The 20990-nt window shown below is 32.3% G+C and overlaps 2 protein-coding genes across 4 annotated transcripts; one reads left to right on the top strand and one right to left on the bottom strand.

The window, feature by feature from the left end:
- The first annotated feature begins 370 nt into the window (after window positions 1-370).
- LOC130935339 (pentatricopeptide repeat-containing protein At5g02830, chloroplastic) lies at window positions 371-5737 on the top strand. 3 transcript variants are annotated; one of them, XM_057865041.1, is made up of 13 exons: window positions 705-897; window positions 996-1043; window positions 1138-1544; window positions 1773-1977; window positions 2275-2382; window positions 2535-2699; window positions 2790-3365; window positions 3745-3810; window positions 3936-4016; window positions 4323-4420; window positions 4700-4910; window positions 5026-5086; window positions 5233-5737. In XM_057865041.1, exons 3-13 carry the CDS (start codon window positions 1330-1332, stop codon window positions 5556-5558), a joined length of 2112 nt encoding a protein of 703 aa, XP_057721024.1. In that variant the 5' UTR covers window positions 705-897; window positions 996-1043; window positions 1138-1329; the 3' UTR covers window positions 5559-5737. The 3 variants fall into 3 exon arrangements, with proteins under 3 accessions (XP_057721023.1, XP_057721024.1, XP_057721025.1); XM_057865042.1 differs by having other exon boundaries at window positions 709-907; XM_057865040.1 differs by lacking the exon at window positions 996-1043 and having other exon boundaries at window positions 371-907; window positions 1457-1544.
- A 97-nt stretch (window positions 5738-5834) lies between these two features.
- On the bottom strand, window positions 5835-12747 carry LOC130935341 (thioredoxin-like protein AAED1, chloroplastic). The gene is made up of 9 exons (XM_057865043.1): window positions 12487-12747; window positions 12248-12389; window positions 7702-7747; window positions 7314-7373; window positions 6954-6990; window positions 6775-6854; window positions 6592-6683; window positions 6302-6362; window positions 5835-6169 (listed from the first exon to the last, which is right to left on the bottom strand). The coding sequence occupies exons 1-9, from the start codon at window positions 12665-12667 to the stop codon at window positions 6110-6112; spliced, it is 759 nt and encodes a 252-aa protein (XP_057721026.1). The 5' UTR covers window positions 12668-12747; the 3' UTR covers window positions 5835-6109.
- Window positions 12748-20990: the final 8243 nt, after the last annotated feature.

Genomic DNA, 20990 nt, shown 5'->3' on the forward strand with positions numbered 1-20990 from the left:
TATAAAAAATGTTAGAGTTAACTGAATATTTCTTCATAAATTAAAAGTATTCATAATTAAAAACCTAACTAAATCTTTAATTACATTTATTTTGGAAAAAATATTCTAATAATTTTAACATTTTTGATATAAAAATAACCTAATTACAAAATTAAAAATAATATAAAAATTTAATTAAAAACTTAATAAAATTATAAATAACAATAGAGTAATTAAACCAAACTAAAAAGATACTCAAATAGATTTTATTGACACATTAATGTTGGAAGGAGAGGAATGAATAACTAACTAATACTATGAGTGTCTGAGCTCCAACGATAACACCCGCCTTTCAAATCCAATCCAATAATCCAAAGACAAAAGATCAGAAATCCATTGTCCCATAAATCCCTCATCTTCTCACTTCTACAGCCCAAAAAACGGTTACACCCAGTAATGATGAGGGATTTCGTCATCCTTGGTTCATCCATTGTCACTCCTCCTCCGAATCCCCCATCTTCTTCTTCATCTTCAACGCCATCAACCACTCCTTCTCCCTCCCACCGCCACCGCCGCCACCACCACAAGCCGAAGCTCACTCCTTCGCATTCGCATTCTTCCTCTATCTCCTGCACTCTCCAAGCCCCCCTCAACCACTATATCCATGTCCATGTCCACGAGGATGCTTCCGAATTTGTTCCTTCTCTGAACGTTAAGCTCCTCGCGAAGGAGGTTCTGGCGGGTATTCGAGGTAGGAAGGTTCGGGCTGTGATTGATTCTCTCAAGAGAGTTCAGGAGCTTGGTGGCGTCTCCTCCTTATCCTCCCATTTTGATGGACATGCCATGGATCTCTTCTCTAAGGAGTGTCGCCGCTTGGTCAAATCCGGTCAACTTGAGGAAGCTGTTCAATTCATGGAGGTTCTCGCACGTAAATTTTTTTTTTTTTCAAGATACTAATCTCTAATTCTTTCTTGTTAAAATTTCTGTGAACACTGTGCACTTGAAACACAATGCAGGATCAGTCGTATCCAAAAGATGTAACGGAAGCAGCTTAAGATGATGATGTTAGCATTGATATCTGATTACACACTAATAGTGATGTTAATTTGATACCAACTAGATCTTAGTGAATAACAAGAGTTTTTGTGTTACAATCAGGGACAATCCAAAATCTAACAACGATAACACCCTTCAATGGAGGATACCTTGAGAAACTAGAGGAAACAAAACAAAAAAAAGGAGAAAGCAATTAAAGGGGATGTTTAATATTTACTTTTTTATAAACACAGCATTTATCTAGTAATTGATTAAATTTTCTCTATATGGATAGACAACCTTACTGGTTTGGTAATGTTCTTATTCCCATGTTCATGTTTCCATGTGTTTATAGAACACATTGTTAATAAAATTTTGACCGAGTTCTATAGATACAAGAACAAGTCATTAAGAAATTCACACATGAATTTTTATCCTTCAGATTTCCAGTTGTCAGTCAGAGAACTTGTTCAGCCGTTGGACATAATAAAACAGTGTGTTTGTAATCAAGATCCAGATTTAGCTGTGAGGTATGTATTTATAATGTTTTGAGAAAAGATTTTTTATTTCTAATTTTGTAACGATGATGAAATTAATTGGTGTTGTCTTTGATGATTAATCAATAGCTCTGTTCATTTTTTATGTGTGCCATTAATTTATATTTCCTGATCCATTACTTCCATTGGTGTTCCTAATAGTTAATATCAGTTAGCAATCTATATGATCAGGTTTTATATGACTGCATTTGCATCTTTCAGGTATGCATGTCTTCTTCCACATGCACATATACTATTCTGCAACATTATAAGTGAATTTGGAAAAAGAAGGGATTTAGTTTCTGCTTTGAAAGCATATGAAGCAGTGAAGAAAAACTTGGATAACCCCAATATGTATATATACCGGGCAATAATTGACGCTTGTGGCCTTTGTGGTGATTTCATGAAATCTAGGTACATATATGAGGTATCTTCCAATCGGTTACATTCTCTTCCTTCAACTTGTCTTCAAAGACTTAAATTAAGGGCTTACATGAAGATATATAGTTTAATTTTAGTGTTTCACTCCGAGACACAGTTTTGGCAAATTCCATTTGCAATCTATATCATTCTATGTATTTATCTTAGAATTTCAAAAATGTTGTATAAATTTTGTTCTTCTTTAAAATATAAATAAACTATGATCTTAGACATAATTCTTGGCAAATTCTATGACGATGATGTTCGGTGACAAGATAGCATTCATATGCAATGTCTGATGCAGGACTTACTCAATCAGAAGATTACTCCAAATATATATGTGTTCAACAGTCTCATGAATGTGAATACCCATGATCTTAGCTACACCTTAAATCTGTATCAGAATATGCAGGTAACGTTCCTTCTATCACCTTAAATCATGCCATTTATATTTATCCTTTCCATTTAGTTTCCCTTGAAGGATGAGAAGAGAATGCTAGTTAGATTTTATTCTGAATTTCATCCGAGTAAACAATTCATAGTGGCTAAACCTTTAAAATCCAGAATCTTGGTCTGAAGCCAGACATGACATCTTATAATATCCTACTCAAAGCATGCTGTGTTGCTGGAAGAGTTGATCTGGCCCAAGACATTTACAGGGAACTTAAGCAATTGGAATCAGCAGGATGGCTGAAATTAGATGTTTTCACCTACAGCACGATTATAAAGGTACATTGCGGTGCATCAACAGAATCACCATTGTTTTATCAATTTAGCAAAACATGATATCTGGCATATCCTGACCTGTAGGAATTTCAGGTCTTTGCAGATGCAAAATTGTGGCAAATGGCTCTAAAAATCAAGCAGGATATGCTCTCCGCCGGTGTTTCTCTTAATACTGTTGCGTGGTCGTCATTAATCAATGCCTGCGCACATGCAGGGCTTGTAGAGCAGGCAATTCAATTGTTCGAAGAAATGCTTTTGGCCAACTGCGAGCCTAATACGCAATGCTTTAACATCATTTTACATGCATGTGTTGAAGCATGTCAGTATGACAGAGCTTTTCGCTTGTTCTATTCTTGGAAGGGAAATAAGATGTTGGGGTCCTTTGGTGAAGGGAACAATAGCAAGTTAGAGCATGGGGACACGCAGACTGCTATTACCGCGCCAAACAGCATTTCTAGGCCGCATATCTTGAGTTTTGCTGAGAGATTCCCTTTCACACCAACTATAGCAACATATAATATTTTGCTGAAGGCTTGTGGTACTGATTACTACCATGCTAAAGCATTAATCACTGAGATGAAAAAAGTAGGTCTTTCCCCAAATTATATAAGCTGGTCCATTTTGATAGATATATGTGGCGGATCAGATAACGTGGGAGGTGCCATCGAGGTAAAAAAATTAGATAAAAAATAAAGTTCTCTCAATGATTTTCATTGCACAATGTTTTGAGAAGCAGTTCAGTCAAAGTAATATATGGTCATGGTTGATGCAATTTGCATAATTGCATTAGAATTGTATTAGGATGGTCTTTTTATCATGTTGGACTTCTATGTAGTGCTTGAATATATATAGTCGCACTCGCACCACACACCAACAAAACATTTACTGGACACAATACTATAGCTGTTAGATAAGTGATGTGTGGTGGACTTTCAAAATTGTCATGTTTAATGATATTTATAGATTAAGTGACTTCCGTACTAAGCCTAATAATATATTATGATAATGCTATTTGTTTATCTGATCGAATGTCTTTGTTCCCATACAGATTCTGAAGATCATGTTTGATGCTGGAATTAAACCTGATGTTGTTGCATATACTACAGCCATAAAGGTTCAAAGTTTTTTCTCTCAAAATGAGGCCCAATTTTCAAAATTTTGTAATATTGAAGAGAACATTTTTCACTACTGTAAAATTACATGGCCATTGACACGGGAAATTTACATTTTTGTTTACAGGTCTGTGTAGAAAGTAAGAATTTTAAGCAAGGATTGATGCTATATGAAGAAATGAAAACATATGAGATACATCCAAATTGGGTGAGGATGCCTATAGACTGCAGTTGTTTGTTATGGTTCTGTCGTCCACAAAATGATAAACTGACATGGCTATGTCCTAAATGGAATTCGCATGAGGCTGCAGTAAGATTATACTTCCATAAAATCAAACTAAAAGATGAATAGAACATTGGGTATAATAAAAGAAATGGCAGTTGATGAATGATGAACTATAGAATAAATACATATCTGAAAAAGGTGGGAATCACAACTTCTTTTGTGATCTATGGAGAACAAAAGTATATTTCATCAACTTAATCCTATTGGTTTTGATAATTGTCTTCTCAGGTGACATATAACACACTACTAAGGGCACGCAACAGATACGGATCCCTACTTGAGGTGCAACAATGCTTGACCATATACCAGGATATGCGAAAAGCAGGGTATGCTATCTTCTACTTTCATAGCAAGTAGCATACTAATTATCTTTTCCAAGTTATGTGTCTCTCAAATGTTATGTATAACATGTCTGTTTCATTTTAAATCACGTGTTAGAAATTAGAAACTTTTAGCACGATGGAACATAAGAGATTTCTGGTTATAGCTTTCAAGAGTAATGGCAAAAAAGTATTGTTAGCAGCTTAAATACTATGAACTATTATCTATGCAGTAATATTTTTCTACATTCAGCTTTAAACTAAATAGCATGTTTACTGCTTCAGGTACAAACCCAATGATTACTATCTGGAAGAACTTATTGAGGAGTGGTGTGAAGGAGTGATACAAGATAACAGCAAGATCCAAAGAGAATTTTCTTCCAGCAATTTCTCTGAATTAGAGAGACCCCCGAGTTTACTTCTTGAAAAGATTGCGGCACACCTGTTAAAGAGGGTAGCTGACATCCTAGCTATTGATGTTCAAGGACTCACAAAGGTTGTTATCAGTTGCTTTCTCTAGAGTTCGCCCCACAATTTTCTCGAACTGTTTTAAGTTTCTCTCGATTTTAATGTATTAGTTTATGCCTTTAACCATCAAACTGTATCAACAGGTTGAAGCTCGCTTGGTTATTCTTGCAGTTCTTAGAATGATCAAAGAAAACTATAGTTCAGGTACGAATGGAATATTTTGTATATTTGATTTATAATTCTATTCTGTACGTGGCAATTGGAAAGCTCGTTTTGCATGGTTGCTTGTCTGCGTAGCCAATCATATGAACTCAACCATTCATATTCACTGTTGCCCTTTATGATAACAGGACATTCTGTGAATGATGACATTTTGATCATCATAGGAGCTACAAAGGCAGATGAAACTCCATCCCAGCACATATTAGAAGTGCAAGAGGCAATCATAAAACTTCTTCAGAATGAATTGGGCCTTGAAATTTTTCCAGCTAAAACCAGGTTTGCACTAAGTGACACATCAAAGTTAGAAATCCCTAACCTTACAAATCTCAGCATAGAAGCACTACCAGGAGAGAAGGCATTAACCACAACAAGAAGGCCTGCAGTTCTACATAGGTTGAAGGTCACCAAGAAATCTTTGTATGGTTGGTTGCATAGGAAACTAAGCATTAAATAGTATTTGAATTTTGTACAAATATGTGTCTTATTTCCCCTCACTGCAACTTTTGATCTTTGTATATAGCATCTGGACTTATGAATATATATGCATGTATCAATGGCAAATGTATAATTTCATTAATTTGTAAAACAATGTATGATACGTAGTGTCATGGAATAGAACTATAATTATCTCTTCTTTCTATTTTTATTTTATTTTCTCTCCTAAAATTGTCGGAGTCAGAGATAGAATATTCATTGTGATACAACTCAGCAACTAACTCTTCCAACAATATGAAGAACAAAAGGGAAGAGGCCAATTTATTTGACATGGAAAAATCTTATATACAAGATTTTGAAACTAACAAAATGTTAAAACTATCCTAAGGGTAATACTGTCACATATTCCAAATTGTGTACTGTAATTTGGTGAATGTCTAATAACTGAACCTCAAGGCAAAGCTACTGATCAGTGCAAGAAGCAAAAGAGTATGATGTACAATAGTGCCTTGTGATCATGAAGCAAGATTGATAAAAAGCAGTGAAAGAGGGGCTCCATCTTTTGTTTCTTCAGGAACAACATGCTGCTAAGATATCTTCAATTTCTGGATCATCACCTGCTTCTCTGTCCTAGTCACATTAAAGTAGTTCATATGGTTATGTCAGATAAATGTGAACACATATGCTGCTGATTCATACTAATTGCAGCCATAATATCAGGTAAAATATATCCATGATTCAGGTAAAGGGGGTTCCAGATACCTTGTGAACATATGAGATATTATTTTTCCCAGGACCTGCAACTATGATTCCTCCTTGTTTCCTGACACAATACCAAGTTCATAATATATGAGAAGTTATGTATTCAGGCTGGCCAAACAAAGTGCCTTTATAATCAACTAGATCATATTTGGGTTGCACTAGCCGAAGCTGGGATGACCATTTGTCCGAGAAATTCTTAAGTGCTCTTGGGGCACCACGTGTATTGCATTCACAACCAATGAAAAGATTGGCATAACCAAATAGTGTGATCACAGATATAATTTACATACCAGCCCCCTCTGGTAACAGTATCTTTTTCAAATGAAAGCTTCCAATCTTGCCGATAGCCTTCCATATATAATTGTATTATCTTAAGACCTGCCTGCAGTGTAACGACTAAAGTTAACAAAAAAGATCCAAAAATCTCAGTTTCGTTGGTGCTTCATCCACTTTTCTGGTGGTTTCAGACTTACTTTGGGGGTAAATGTGGTCAAAACTCCAGAAACAAATTTTAAGGCCTCATATGATGAATGATTGGGGTCTGCATAGATTTCTGGAAGAGAAAGCACAGACTTTTCAAAATGCTAACATAAGATGTCTAAAATACTACAACTATTACTAGGTTGAAAGCATTAGGCCAGCAGCAAGGTACCTCCTTCGAATTTCATTTGCTTGGCAAAGGTTCTGGCCTGTAATACACAATTCCAGCATATTCAGATGGTTGCAGCCTTGCAGAAAATCAATACTTGCAAAGTTCGAGACTCAGAGTAGAATCAAGTAAAGTGCAGCATAGTGCCCCAATTCACAAATTCACAAAGACAATAAAATTGAAGACAACCCTTTTACTCTTTCCCCTAAAAACCATAGCTTATGACATGTTCTGAGAGACAGTTTTCTGCTCAATACTTTAATTAACCATGTCCAGCAGTTAGTGCATGCAGTACCATCGAAACATTACAGGAAACCCATAAGCCAAAAACACCAAACACTCTCTACAATTCTTCTGACAAACCTGTTCAATGTTCCCAGGTCCAATCAATACAAGTGCCACACCAGAAGCATCCATTATATCCTGTTGAAAGAGCATAAGCATAAGCACAAATCTTGCTGACACACAACTTTTCTTTTCCTACTAAAAAAAAACTTTAATTGTCAGCCATGTTAGATAATTGGAGTTATTTTTGGCCTTCTACCATGACAAGAATTAAGGAGGATATACAGTAAGTTACAGAAAGTATAATGCTATTAACATGCTAGAGGGGCAAAACCAAGGGTTAATGACAAGAATCAAATGAATTTCGGTACAAGGTCACTATGCAATTTACCTAAGACCAGTACGGAAAGACAAGAATTAAATGAATATAATATTGAATCAACATTTAGCATATAGTTAATTTCACCTTCTTGGATGCAAGGTAATCAGCCCTTTTGCGACAAAGCACACATCTGCGAATGTACACACACAGAAAGACATGACTTATCAGATTTGTAAGTATAATACCCACACTTAATTGGTCTTAGCATCACTCAATTATATAAATGACGCTATCATATTTTTCATCTCTCAAACTCACTAACACTCATAATAATAAGGAGAGAATTTTTTGAAACAAACACCAAATATTTTTGTTATAACAACATACATATGAAGCCTTTATATAGGCAAACTTTCATAATAAAATAATAATTCTTATAACAACTAAGCACTAGTTGTCATAATTCAAGAAATATGTAGAAACTTTTACTAGTCAATTTCTTGTTCAATTTGCTTCAAATTCTTACTCATCAATCTTGAAGCTTCCAATTCATGATCTTAATTCTTCTAATATGGAGATGATGAGTGCAACTTGTATTCAATTTCAATTCAATTTGATTTTGAACTTCTTCAATGCTCTAGTATGTTGTAGTTGTACTACTTTCTTGAATATTATTGATTTAATTTTCTAACATTGCCTCCCTTAAATCAAGCTTGTAGAGTTTATCATTTCAAGCATCTTCTTCAACTTGTAAAATAACTCGGTCTTCAATGGTTTTGTAAATATATCTGCAACTTGTTCTTCAGTTGGACAGTACTCAATCACAACTTCTTTCTCATTTACCAATTCTTTAATTTTATGAACCCGAATATCAATATGCTTCGATCTTCCATGAATACTGGATTTTTGCAAAGTGCAATAACTGACTTGTTATCACAAAATATTATTGTTGGAGTACTTTGTTTCTCGTTCAATTCCTCAAAAATTCTTCTTAGCCAAACTGCTTGCATTGCACAACTTGCTGTTGCTATATATTCTGCTTTTGCTGTAGAGAGTGCTACTACTGGTTGTTTCTTTGATGACCATGAAATTGCACCAGAACCAAGATGAAATACAAATCCTGAAGTACTTTTTCTTGTTTCTATATCTCCAACCCAATCACTATCAGTGTAACCAACAAGGTTTATTTCATTAGTATTCTCATAATAAATTCCATCATTTAAAGTACCTTTGATATATCGGAAAATTCTTTTTGCTGCTTGCAAATGGTTGGTATAAGGCTCCTCCATAAATCTGCAAGCAAACCAACTCCAAACACAATATCTGGTCTAGTTGCAGTCAAGTACCTTAGACTTCCAATCAAGCTTTTCTAGTATGTGGAATTTACTGCTTTTCCTTTATCTTCTCTCAGCAATTTGAACTTCTCTTCGACTGGAGTAGAAACTGGTTTTGAGTACTCAATTTGAAATTTCTTCAAAATATCATTTGCATATTTCTTCTGAAAAATGAAAATTTCATCATCTCTTTGAATTACTTCAATGCCAAGAAAGTAAGACATCAAGCCTATATCTGTAATTTCAAAGTGCTTTATCATAGCCTCCCTAAATTCTGCAATTATTTTCAAATTGTTGCTAGTAAAGATTAAATCATCAACATAAAGAATCATTCTTCTTGTACCACGCTCTTGGTGGTTGCTTTAACCCGTACAAGGCTTTCTTCAACCTGTAAATTTTATCTTCTTTTCCAAGAACTTCATATCCTGCAGGTTACTTAGCATACACCTCTTCTTCTAAAATGTCATTTAGAAATGCAGACTTAACATTCATTTGATGTATCTTCTACTTATTTTGAGTCGAGAGTGAAATAATCATACGAATAGTATCTAACCTTGCAACAGGAGCAAATACTTCAAAACAATCGATACCTGGCTTTTGTTTGTATCCCTTTGCAACTAATCTTGCTTTGAAGCGATCAACTTCACCACTGGGTTTGTATTTAGTCTTGTAAACCCATTTTACTCCAATTGGCTTCTTATCTACTGGTAAATTTGTCAGCTCCCATGTGTCATTCTTCTCAATGGCATGAATCTCCTCATCCATTGCTTTCTTCCAATTATTGTCTTTAGAGGCTTCTTCAAAGTTCAACGGCTCACAATATGAAAATAGAGCAAAATTTATGATTTCTTCATCGGACGGATCGTTATCATTGCCAACTTCATAATCTGTTAATTTAGCAGGTAGTCTCGGCTCTCTTTGAGGTCTTCTAGATGATTCTGGTTGTTCAGTTGCATTTGGTTGTCGTTCTTCTTCATTAACACATGTATTTAAAATTATAATCAGCTACTTTTCTGTTTTTGTGTTCCAGTCCCACATGTCTTTTTCGTCAAACGTCACATCTCTGCTGATAATCACTTTCTTTGATTCTGGATTATATAGCTTGTTTGCTTTTGAGTCTGTGCTATAGCTGATAAAGATACACTTCTTGCCTTTGTCATCTAACTTCTTCCTTAATTGATCTGGTACATGGGCATAAGCGATATACCCAAAGACTTTGAAATGATGAATGGAAGGCCGCTTTCTACTCCAAGCTTCCTCTGGAGTTTTATCACGAACACTTTTTGTTAGACACCTGTTTAAAATACAAACTGTTGTTGCGACTACCTCTGTCCAAAATTTTTTAGGCATTTGTTTTGAGTTGAACATGCATCTGACCATATCCATGAATGTTCTATTCTTTTTTTCACAACTCCATTTTGTTGAGGAGTATATCTAGTTGTTAGTTGGTGTTGAATTCCGTTTTGTTTAAAGTATTCTGAACATACAAGATATTCTGTTCTTCTGTCTGTTCTGAGAATTTTGATTTTATAGCCACTTTATTTTTCGACAAATACCTTGAATGTCTTAAAGACATCACATGCTTCTGATTTCTGCTTCAAAAAATATACCCATGTATATATACTAAAATCATCAATAAAAGTGATAAAGTACCTGCTACCACCATTACTTGAAACTTCTACAGAATAGAGATCTGAATGTACAATTTCAAGTAATCTTCTAGCTCTCCATGACTTTCCTGTAGGGAATGGATCTCTGTGCTTCTTTCCCACTTTTATAATTTTCTACGTGTGCTTGATTGTTATTCACCATTTTGAATCTGCAATCTGTTGCTTTGTGTCTATACTTTTCACAATGAAAACAGTTGAAATTGGTTCTTTCTTGATAAAAATTGTCTCGACCTCTTCCTCGATTGACAGGCCTAAAATTTGTTCCACCTCTTCCTTGATTAGGTAGTGTAAAATTATTGTAACTTCCTTGGTTGTAATTGCCACGACATCTACCTCTGAAACTTCCTCTGCCTCTACTTTGAAAATTAAAATCACGACCTCGTCCTTCTTGTGTATGACTTGATGCTGCAACATTGTTTAAATTCACTCGACTTTTCAGGGCTTCCTCGATTGATTTTTCTGATTTCTCCAGTATTCTACTGATGTAGCTTTCCATGAATCCTTGCAACTCTGCAATCGTCATGGTATCCATATCGTAAGACTCTATTATCGTAGTCACCACATGGTCATACTTCATTGGTATGGTGCGAAGAATTTTCTCCACCACTTTGCTATCGGACATATCTTTTCCATAGATTCTCATTTTATTGACAAGATCTGTAACACGAGTAAAATATTGCTCAACAGTTTTTGAGCTAGACATCTCGTACTTTTCATATTCTCTTCTCAAAGACTGTAACTTTATTTTTTGAGCTTTATCTACGCATTTGTATAACAGTTTCAATGTGTATCATGCTTCCTTTGCACTTTTGAAATTTGCTATTTTGTCAAACACCGTATAATCTACTCCTTGATGAATTTGAGATAGTGCCAATTGATCTCTCCTTTGTTGGGTAGCATCTGCTTCTTCTTGCAAACCCAGTTCAATAAAATTTCATAGGTTCTGGGCCTTCAAATGGGTAGACATCAAAGTCTCCCAATAACTATAATCAAGTTTCTCATCTAACTTAGGACCGAACCACACAATATTAAAAGTGTTTGTCATACCGACTCTATGAATAAACAACTATCTGAGAATTCTCTCACACCTCACAAACTTTCAAACATCAGGTGCTGGATTAACCAGCTCTGATAAGTATAATATCCACACTTAATTGGTCTTAGGATCACTCACTCATATAAATGACGCTATCATATTTTTCATCTCTCAAACTCACTAATACTCATAATAATGAGAGAATTTTTTGAAACAAACACTAAGTATTTTGGTTCATGGAGAAATAGATAACAACATACATATAAAGTCTTTATATAAGCAAATCTTTATAATAAAATAATAATTCTTATAACAATTAAGCACTAATTGTCATAATTCAAGAAATATGTAAAAATTTTGACTAGTCAATTCCATGTTTAATTTTACTTCAAATTTTTCATCATTAATTTTAAAGCTTCCAATTCATGATTCTTCGTTCTTCTAATATGGAGATGATAAGTGCAACTTGTATTCAATTTTAATTCAATTTGATTTTGAATTTTTTCAATGTTCTAGTATATTGTAGTTGTACTATTTTCTTGAATATTCTTGATTTAATTTTTTAATAATATTTCATTTTTCATTGTTAATAATAATCAAACTCATAAACAAAAAGGGAAAAAGTTTTAAAAGATGAGGAGATAAATCACCCAAAGTGGCGTGCAAATGCCACAACGGCTTTCCTATCTTTCCACAAATCTGAAATCGGAACCTCCTTTCCATTCAAATCAAACACCTTAACTGAATCCAGTGAACTTGTAGTATCCTCATCCAACACCAGAGACTCAACTCCTGTTCAAATCCAACTATTGATCATTTAATTATCTTTTATTTATTTATTTGCTTTAGTTTAGAAGAATAAAAGACTAAAGAATAAGACAAAGCTTGCCTGAAGAAGAAGAAGCAGAGGGTGTGGTTGCATGGTGTCTGTTTGATGAGAGTTTGAGATTCTTAGAATATCTAAGATTTTGATTTGGTTTAACAGAGAGAGTGGGAGAGAAATGAATGGAAGAGTGATTTGTAGTTTTGTTAAGGTGAAGAGGATTGGAGAAAAGCGTTGTGTAGGCCATGGAACTTGGTCTCAGGAAGCAGAAACAAAGAGACTGATAAATCAAATGAGTAGAATAGTTTAGAAAGAAAGAAAGAAAATCCAACAAACGTGGCATATTCTGTGACATAAAAATTCTTTGGCATTAACAACTCCATCATCTTATTATTATCATTTATTTTAACTAACTTAAATTAAGTGGAAGTTATCCTCAATTATCTAATTTTTTATTTGGGTGTCATTGTTAAAAAAAAAAATTATCTCTGTATATATTTTAGTATATATGATAAATTTTTAATAAAAAAATAAAAATAAAAAATAATTTTTTAAAAAATTATAATACAATTTAGGATAAAATACTGTTTTAGTTTTTAATATTTGGGGTAAATTTTAATTTAGTTTCTAACATTTTAAATGTCTTATTTTAGTTCTAAAAATTTTTAAACACATTTAATGTAGTCCTACCGTTAAATTTGACCATAATAAATTAATAATTAACAAGATGAGTGACATGAACTTAATAACGTTGCTAATTAAGTCACATATTCTTTTTCTATAGGTTTAAAAAATATAACCAAAATCTTCTTGTAACACTTTTTCTCCTCAATTTTTTTTTTTGTACAAAATTCTAAATCTTAACAATCAATCATCAACGCTTTAAAATAAAAAGAAAAACTTTTATATTAGTGATCATTGGTAAATTGATTTTACTTACGTATCGAAATCAAATGTTATTGGCGTTTCAATATGAGAATTGTTCGTGTCAAATTTAATGGTGAGACAATATTGAACTCATTTAAAAAAAAATTTAGTATTGAACTAGGATGTTTAAAAAGATTTTTTGAATTAAAATAGGACGTTTGAAACGTTAAGAGCCAAATTAGTATTCGACCCGAATGTTGTGAACCAAAATAATACTTTATCCTACGATTTATTTTTTTAAAGCTTTTTACTTAAAAAAGATATTTTAACATAATAAATAAATAAATAATATTTTTATATTATTACATTCAAACATAATTGATAAATAAAAGTATATTTTTAAATAAAATATTCAAATATCAAATTATTTTTATATTTTCAAAAAATTTTACAAAAAAAATTACTCCAAAAAATCTTTTTCTTTTTTTAAATTTATCCAAACAAATCTTAATACAAGATTACAGTGTAACAAAAAGTAATATTAAAAAAATAATAATCTAAAATTATTTTATTTAATTTAGTATTTATAATTTTATATATAATATTTATAATTATAATTTTTTTATATTTGATATTATACATTTTTTAACAATAATTAATACAGTTATGCTACACACACAAATGTTTTTGTCATACAAGACCAATCAAGTTAGCCTAAACCCAACAAAAACCTACTTCAGATTAGAGAACGTGTAAACACGTACTCGTACAACTATTCAGTAGCACGAAAGTTAATATGAAAAACTTCATCGCTCTTGATCAAAACTAAAACAAACTTATTTCAATCATCGCTAAAAATCTTTCAAAATCTTCGCAAAACTCAAGAAAATCTCAAAACTATGTTTGAAATCTTCACCAAGAAATACAAAAAGAGAATACAAAAGATTATTGAAAGTACTGTTTACTAGTCGTCCATTTTTCACTTTTCTCTCTCCATTTTCAATCGTGAAATATTAGATAGTCAAATTTCTGTTTATTTAGTAGATTTATTTTGTGTTTTTGCGTTAAAGTAGATATTGCTGTTCTCATATACAATTCATTTGGTGATAATTGTGTTAAGTAGGTGTAAAAATGTTATTGCAGTGTTTCTCATTTAATTTAACCTATATTTGCATGTGTATTGAGGGATTTGAATATGTTTTTGTGCATGTTTGAATGTTTGCATATTTTGAACTGAGTTCATGTGTAACAATAAGTAACAACTTTCGGTGCATTTTGTCTGAATAGAGGTTCAATTAGTGTTGTTATCCTCTTTTTGTTATAAATAGGCAACAGAATGTTGTTGTAGTACTTCTAATATCATTTTGTGCATATTTGAGTGATTTGCATGTGTTTTTGTCCATGCTTGAGGGATTTGCATGTTTTGAAACTGAGTATAAGGGATTTGTTCATGAATTTGTTGTAACTATTTCATAGAATATTGTTATAGTACTTCTAGTATCATTTTGTGTATGTTTGATTGATTTGCATATCTTTTTGAACTGAGATTGTGTGATGTAATCAAGAAACACTTTCAATGCATTTTATCTGAATTGAGGTACAATTGGTGCACTTGTCCTCTTTTTGTTGTAACTAGGCGACAAAATATTGTTGTAGTGCTTCTGGTGTCATTTTGTGCATGTTTGAGTAATTTGCATGTGTTTTTGTCCATGTTTGAGAGATTTGCATATTTTGAAACTGAGTTTGAGAGATTTGTTCATAGATTTGTTTTAACTATCCCACAGAATATTGTTGAAGTGCTTCTCGTGTCATTTTGTACATGTTTGATTTATTTGCAAGTCTTTTTGAATTGAGATTATGTGATGTAATAAAAAAATACTTTCAGTGCATTTGGTGTAATTTTTAGTGTATTTTATGTGAATTGAGATGCACTTGGTGTTGTTGTTACCTATTAACCTAATTTTTTATTCCTTATAGAAAAAATGACAATTAAGAGAGTTGCTGAGAAGAGCACCACAAAAATGACCAAAATATCAAGTAAGCATATATATGTTAGAACAATCCATTTATGTTTTATAAATATAATTATGTAACATAATTTTCATTTATTTACAAAAAATTTATTATTTGAGGTGCTCCACAAGATCCATTTCTAATATGTTTAGCAAGATGAGCGATGACAAAAAAGTTATTGTCGAAGAATTGGAATTTTCTGTATGAAGCATATCCCAGCCTTAAATGTGCCACATAAGCTCCTGAAAGAATTTACATATTCATTTGATTTATACAAAAGCACACTGGACGCGTGGTACGATATAATCTACATCGCCCCTGATAAAGTAGGAGATGCCATTGACTTAAATGCGTCTGGTAATAATTTATTTTATAATATATTCTATAAATTAAATTTTGGTATTTTTTACATTATTTTCGTGTTATTGAATTCTTTTTGCTGGTGTTATAGGAAAGTCCTTTTCAAACAAAATTGTAATTAAAGAAGTTAATGAAGAGCAGAAGGAAGTTATTGAAAACTTCAAATGTTGTTCGTTGTCACTTTTGACAAAGTCTTTGATTGTCATGAGCGTTGATGGGCCAGAAAATCAGCTAAAATTTAAGAGGATATTCATCCTCTTCATCTAGAAGTGCTTGTTGTTGCCAACAACAATAAACAAAATTTTTTCAGTTTACATGCCACCCATTCTTCGTGTGGACACAATATGATGAGTCCATATTTAATGATAATTTTTTGCTTGAATTTGACGAATTTCATGACAAAAACTCACACTTATTCACCAAAATAGCATATTTTTATGATTTCTCTCTAATTTGAACCTAAATGTGAAAACATGCATTTTTCTGCTTAAGTTGATCATTTTAATTCCATTTTTATTCCATTCGATGCCTGATATGTTTGGTGAGTGATTCCAGGTCCAATAGGTAAGAATGGTTTGGTAGAAGTGGAAGGAAGCATGCAAAATGGGAGATTTCATGAAGAAATTAAAGGAGAAGCACTCAATTAAGTGTGCGTACGCACAAGTGTAGAAATCAGGAAGTGTGTAAACGCACAACCTCCTGTGCGTACCACAAGTGAAAAAATCAGCAAGTGTGCGTTTGCACAAGTTCCAGTGCGTGACTTCATTAATGAAGCCCGTGGCTCGCAATTTTTGGGGCTTCTTGGCCCAATTTTGAGTGTGCTGAAGTTGGTTTGAAGCCTATATGAAGGGGACATCACCACATATCAAGGGGGCCTCATTACACACATTAGATAGATAATTAGGAGTAGGAGTAGTGTAGAGTAGTTTTCTCTCAAATTCTCTCTTAGGGTTTATTTAATTTTATTGTAGCATTTTATAGTTTAAGTTTTGATCTTGGATTTTGCTCATCTTCTTGTAAGTACTCTTTAATTCCTTTTTTTTTAATTTACATCACTCTTGCTACAATTTTCTCTTGTTCAAGCTACTTTGTTAATATATGCAATTTTGATTTCTTGAAGTTTTGATTGATGAATTTAATATTTTATGATTTATACTTGCTTGATTGAGTTTCTATTGTTGATTTTGTGCATAGTTTGGTTTTAGTTTTCATTTTCCTTTACAATTTCTTATGTTTTACTTTTATGCCCACAAGGTATTTGTGAAAATGCCAATTATGAATTTTAAGTAGATTTTCACACCTTAGCTTGGGAATGAGTTCCTAGGATACTAGAGTCGTAATGTCCAACATTTAATGGTAATTCTTAGGTTGTTAGTTGATTATTGTTTCCATTGATGCTAGCTTTTTACTAAGTTAACTAGTAAGTTAGCTAGGACTTATGGATTAAGGTCAATTATGCTTGCTTGACTTACTCCTTGATGTTAGGAGTTGACAAAGTAAGATTAACTCATCATAGTTATCATAGTTGTGGTTATGACGATGATAGAATTCCTTAATTCTCATTCCCAAGTCAAGGATCTTTTATGCATTTATAGCATTTTCACTAAGTTTTGATCTTGCTTTCTTTTGATTTGCATTAATTCCCTTTCTTGATCATTGGTTAGTTCTTTTATTTCTTAGTTATTTTAATCTTTTGTTCCTTGATTCAAAACCCCATTCTCCCACAACCAAGAGTGTGACATCTTAATTGCATAGTCAGAGGGAGACAACTCGGGATTTCAAACTTCCGGTTTTTACTTGTTTTGGATTGTTACAAATCTTTGAATTAAACTTTAATTAAGAGGATTGATTGTCAGTTTGGACTATACTCGCAATGGAAGTTATTTTGTCTAGAAAATCTGTACCGGTGTAAATCCTCATCATCACAATACAAGAATGAAATTTTGCTACTCACGTGCTCAACTTCATCATTAAAGGCATCAAAGATCACAAATTGAAAAATAAATGTGCAATTGATGGCTGCCTCTTTGCACTGATGATCGTATATTTTCATGAATTCACGTACAAGAATAAGCCGATGGATAAAAATTCTAGACCACTGTGGGTGCAACATTGGACTAGGAATAGAAAGAAGTTCGTTAAAAGAATAGAAAGTAATGCAAAGCATGAAATGGTAACTCAACAAAAATCTTTTCCTTTAATTTTGGTTTATTTATTTTAAATATATTATGCTAAGTAATGTTTTTTTTCTAGTTCAAGGTCTCGTAAGAAGAGCACAGCTAAAAGACCAATCAAAAGAAGAAAAGAAGGAAAAAAAGAAGAAACAAAAGAAAAAGACTCTTATATTGGACTCATCTTCAAAAAGTGAAAGTGATTCTAAGTATGATTTTGATTTTGAATATAACTCAAAGGAGACATCGAAGAGAAGAAAACAACATAAGAGAATGGCAAAGAAGTAATTATTATTTTTCAATGTCTTTTATAAATATTTATTCTCTTCATTTACTTCATGTGTTTGTACTTTTTAGGATGGAATCCAAAACGAGAAAGCGCGTTATTGTGGATTCATCTTTTTAAACAGAGACTGAATTTGATGATAAGTAAAATTTAGAAACTATCATTGTAGTACAATTTGTTATTTTTTCATCAAAATTTTCTTTTATAAACAGAATTTTGTGCATGTATTGTCAGAAGTGAAGAAATTCAGAAAATTACAAAAAGAAGGTTAAAGAAAAAATGATAAGCTGTAGAAGAATATGTGTTAATTGTCGGTGTTTTTTAACAATTTTCTATTTTATATATAAACTCTCTTGTTTCTATGTGTTGTTTTCATTATATAAATTCGGTGCACTTCAATTTAAAATAAGGTGCACTGGTACTTGTTTGTGTGACGTTATCATTTATTCATTTCGATAAAATTAGATGTTAAATATAGAACTTCTTATATTTGGCTTTCTTTGGTTTTTAGAGTTTGATGATTTCACAAATAATGGTGGTTGTTGGAGCAAAAGCTTTGATAGACAACGATGAGGGCATCGAAGCACCATACATTATCATGAGTAGATAGCAAACAAGGTATCAATCTTTCTATTTAATAAACTTTACTGTGTTTTCTGTTACTATCCTATTTTAATGTATGATTATATTTTTGTTTTTAGTTGGAATTGTGCAATATATGTGATGAAATGGTTGGAGATAGTTGATCCCAAAAAGATCAAAAAAAGGAAAATACACATAGAAGAATTGAAAACAGGTAACTATCATTAAAAATAGATAATTCTCTATTCCTAAATTATTAGAGTTTAATAAATAAATTTCTTTAAACTGTAAGAACAAGTTGATCATTTCAGACTCGAATATGCTTCACTCATTCTATTTGACAAAATAAATCAACTGAGAGGTAAAGCCATTGAAGAATCTATAGCCATCAGACTCTTCAAGCCATTTGCTACATTATTAAGTCCTTATCGTAGGTTTACATCAGGGGATATAAAAGTCAATAGATTGTGTAATGTAAACTGTTAACAATTTTTTAATGTTGTTTTAAATTGTGTGTACAGTTTTATTAAAACAAACAATTCTTTGGTAAATATTCATTTCAAAGCTTCTGATAGATTCCAAATCTTTTGTCTGTGCTATATTGCAGTCATATTAATCTGAATGAATCTCATTCACATTTATTATATTCAATATACTGAAAAAAAATCACTTGCACTGAAAATTTGTACAGGATTACACCTCAAACTATTAACCATCAAATAATTGCAGAAAGTAATTTAAAAACCAATACTTACTATTGAATAACACAACACAATATAATTCTAAAGATAATACTTATTATTAGATTAAAATATCATAAACAAACAAAAATTAATTCCAAAACGAACAGAAACATGGTAAATAGAACAAGACAGGAAAATACTAAAAATAAACCTTATTTCTATTAAAAAAATAAAAATATTACATAGAATGCATCGAAGTTGTTCAACATAACACTAAAAATAATTCCAAAAAACACCGAGAAAACTATCTTATTCCCTTTATTGAATGATAATTCATAATTTGTCTTTGATAAATGGTGAAATTTGACTGCATCATTGATCCACCATCTAAAAGGTTTAACTACAAAAATAAATCATATATTAGCACAACCATTAACATGCACAGAGATAATTTTACCTAATTAAAGCACATCAGTTTTACCATTGTTAGAGCTTCTTTTTTTCTTTATGTTTGATGCATTTATAATCTATTTTTTGGTATTGATCCCAATCTATTTTTGGGACATCCTCTTATTCTCACGTGAGGCGGGTTTTGAAGGTCATTGATATCATCCAAAGAAGCATCTTCGTATGAAAACAAACATTTTCCTTTACTGTTGGTTTTATATTCCTGCATCTCAACCATCATGTTATCATAAGCACAATGCTAAATCGTTGTCAACTCCTCAAATTTTGATGCAAATTCACAAATATTATGTGACCGAAATACCAAATCATCAAATCTCTTACTTTTTGGCTCCAATAAAGGCTAGTCATAGTTGCTCTTGATATGTGTGCGTCTTCTCTTTATGTTCTTATTCTGTCGTTCTAATATATATCTTAGTGCCACTTTATCTACTCACTCAAAGCCTAACACGCTCAGAGGATGACGGCACAATATCCCTCTTGACTCGAATAATAAGCACTGGTATTTTACTTCCCATGATATCGCATCGTATGTAACCTTAAACTTATTGAATGTTGAATTTGAAATAAGTTCTACAACTTCATATGCTGTAAAACCTAGAGAAAAATCTGTTGATCTTGTGATGTGATGCAATTCATCATTCCTTTAAATTGTGCTTGAACTTTCTTGAACTTCTCGTGAGTATACACATGCTAAATTGAGCTTCTATTGATGGTTTTAATTTGTTGCACATAGTATGACAGTATAAAAATCTACAACATCTCTCTCTCTCTCTCTCTCTCTCTCTCTTTGCTCTATACTTCCTAGGAAATTATCATATTGTTTGATGAATTGGATCAGTAAGCTGTTGCGTGTAATAAATTTATCAAAAAACGCATGCATGATCTCGCTCCTTTGTGTGTTTCTCATCCAGTTGCAGAAGTGGTGATCAAGATAAACTAGAATCCATAAATGACGATATTCGAAAAGTTATGGAAAAAATGATAAAATACATGAATCAGAAACGAAATGAACAAAAAATTAATAGGTTGGCACCTCTATTACACAAGCAAAACAGATAAATATTCAAACACTAAAAATAACAACATTTAGTTAATTCTAATAAAGACACCCTTACTTAAAAACCACTTGTTGTCTTCAAC

The sequence above is a fragment of the Arachis stenosperma genome, chromosome 6 (genome assembly GCF_014773155.1).
Source record: "Arachis stenosperma cultivar V10309 chromosome 6, arast.V10309.gnm1.PFL2, whole genome shotgun sequence".
In the NCBI taxonomy this organism is placed as follows: Eukaryota; Viridiplantae; Streptophyta; class Magnoliopsida; order Fabales; family Fabaceae; genus Arachis; species Arachis stenosperma.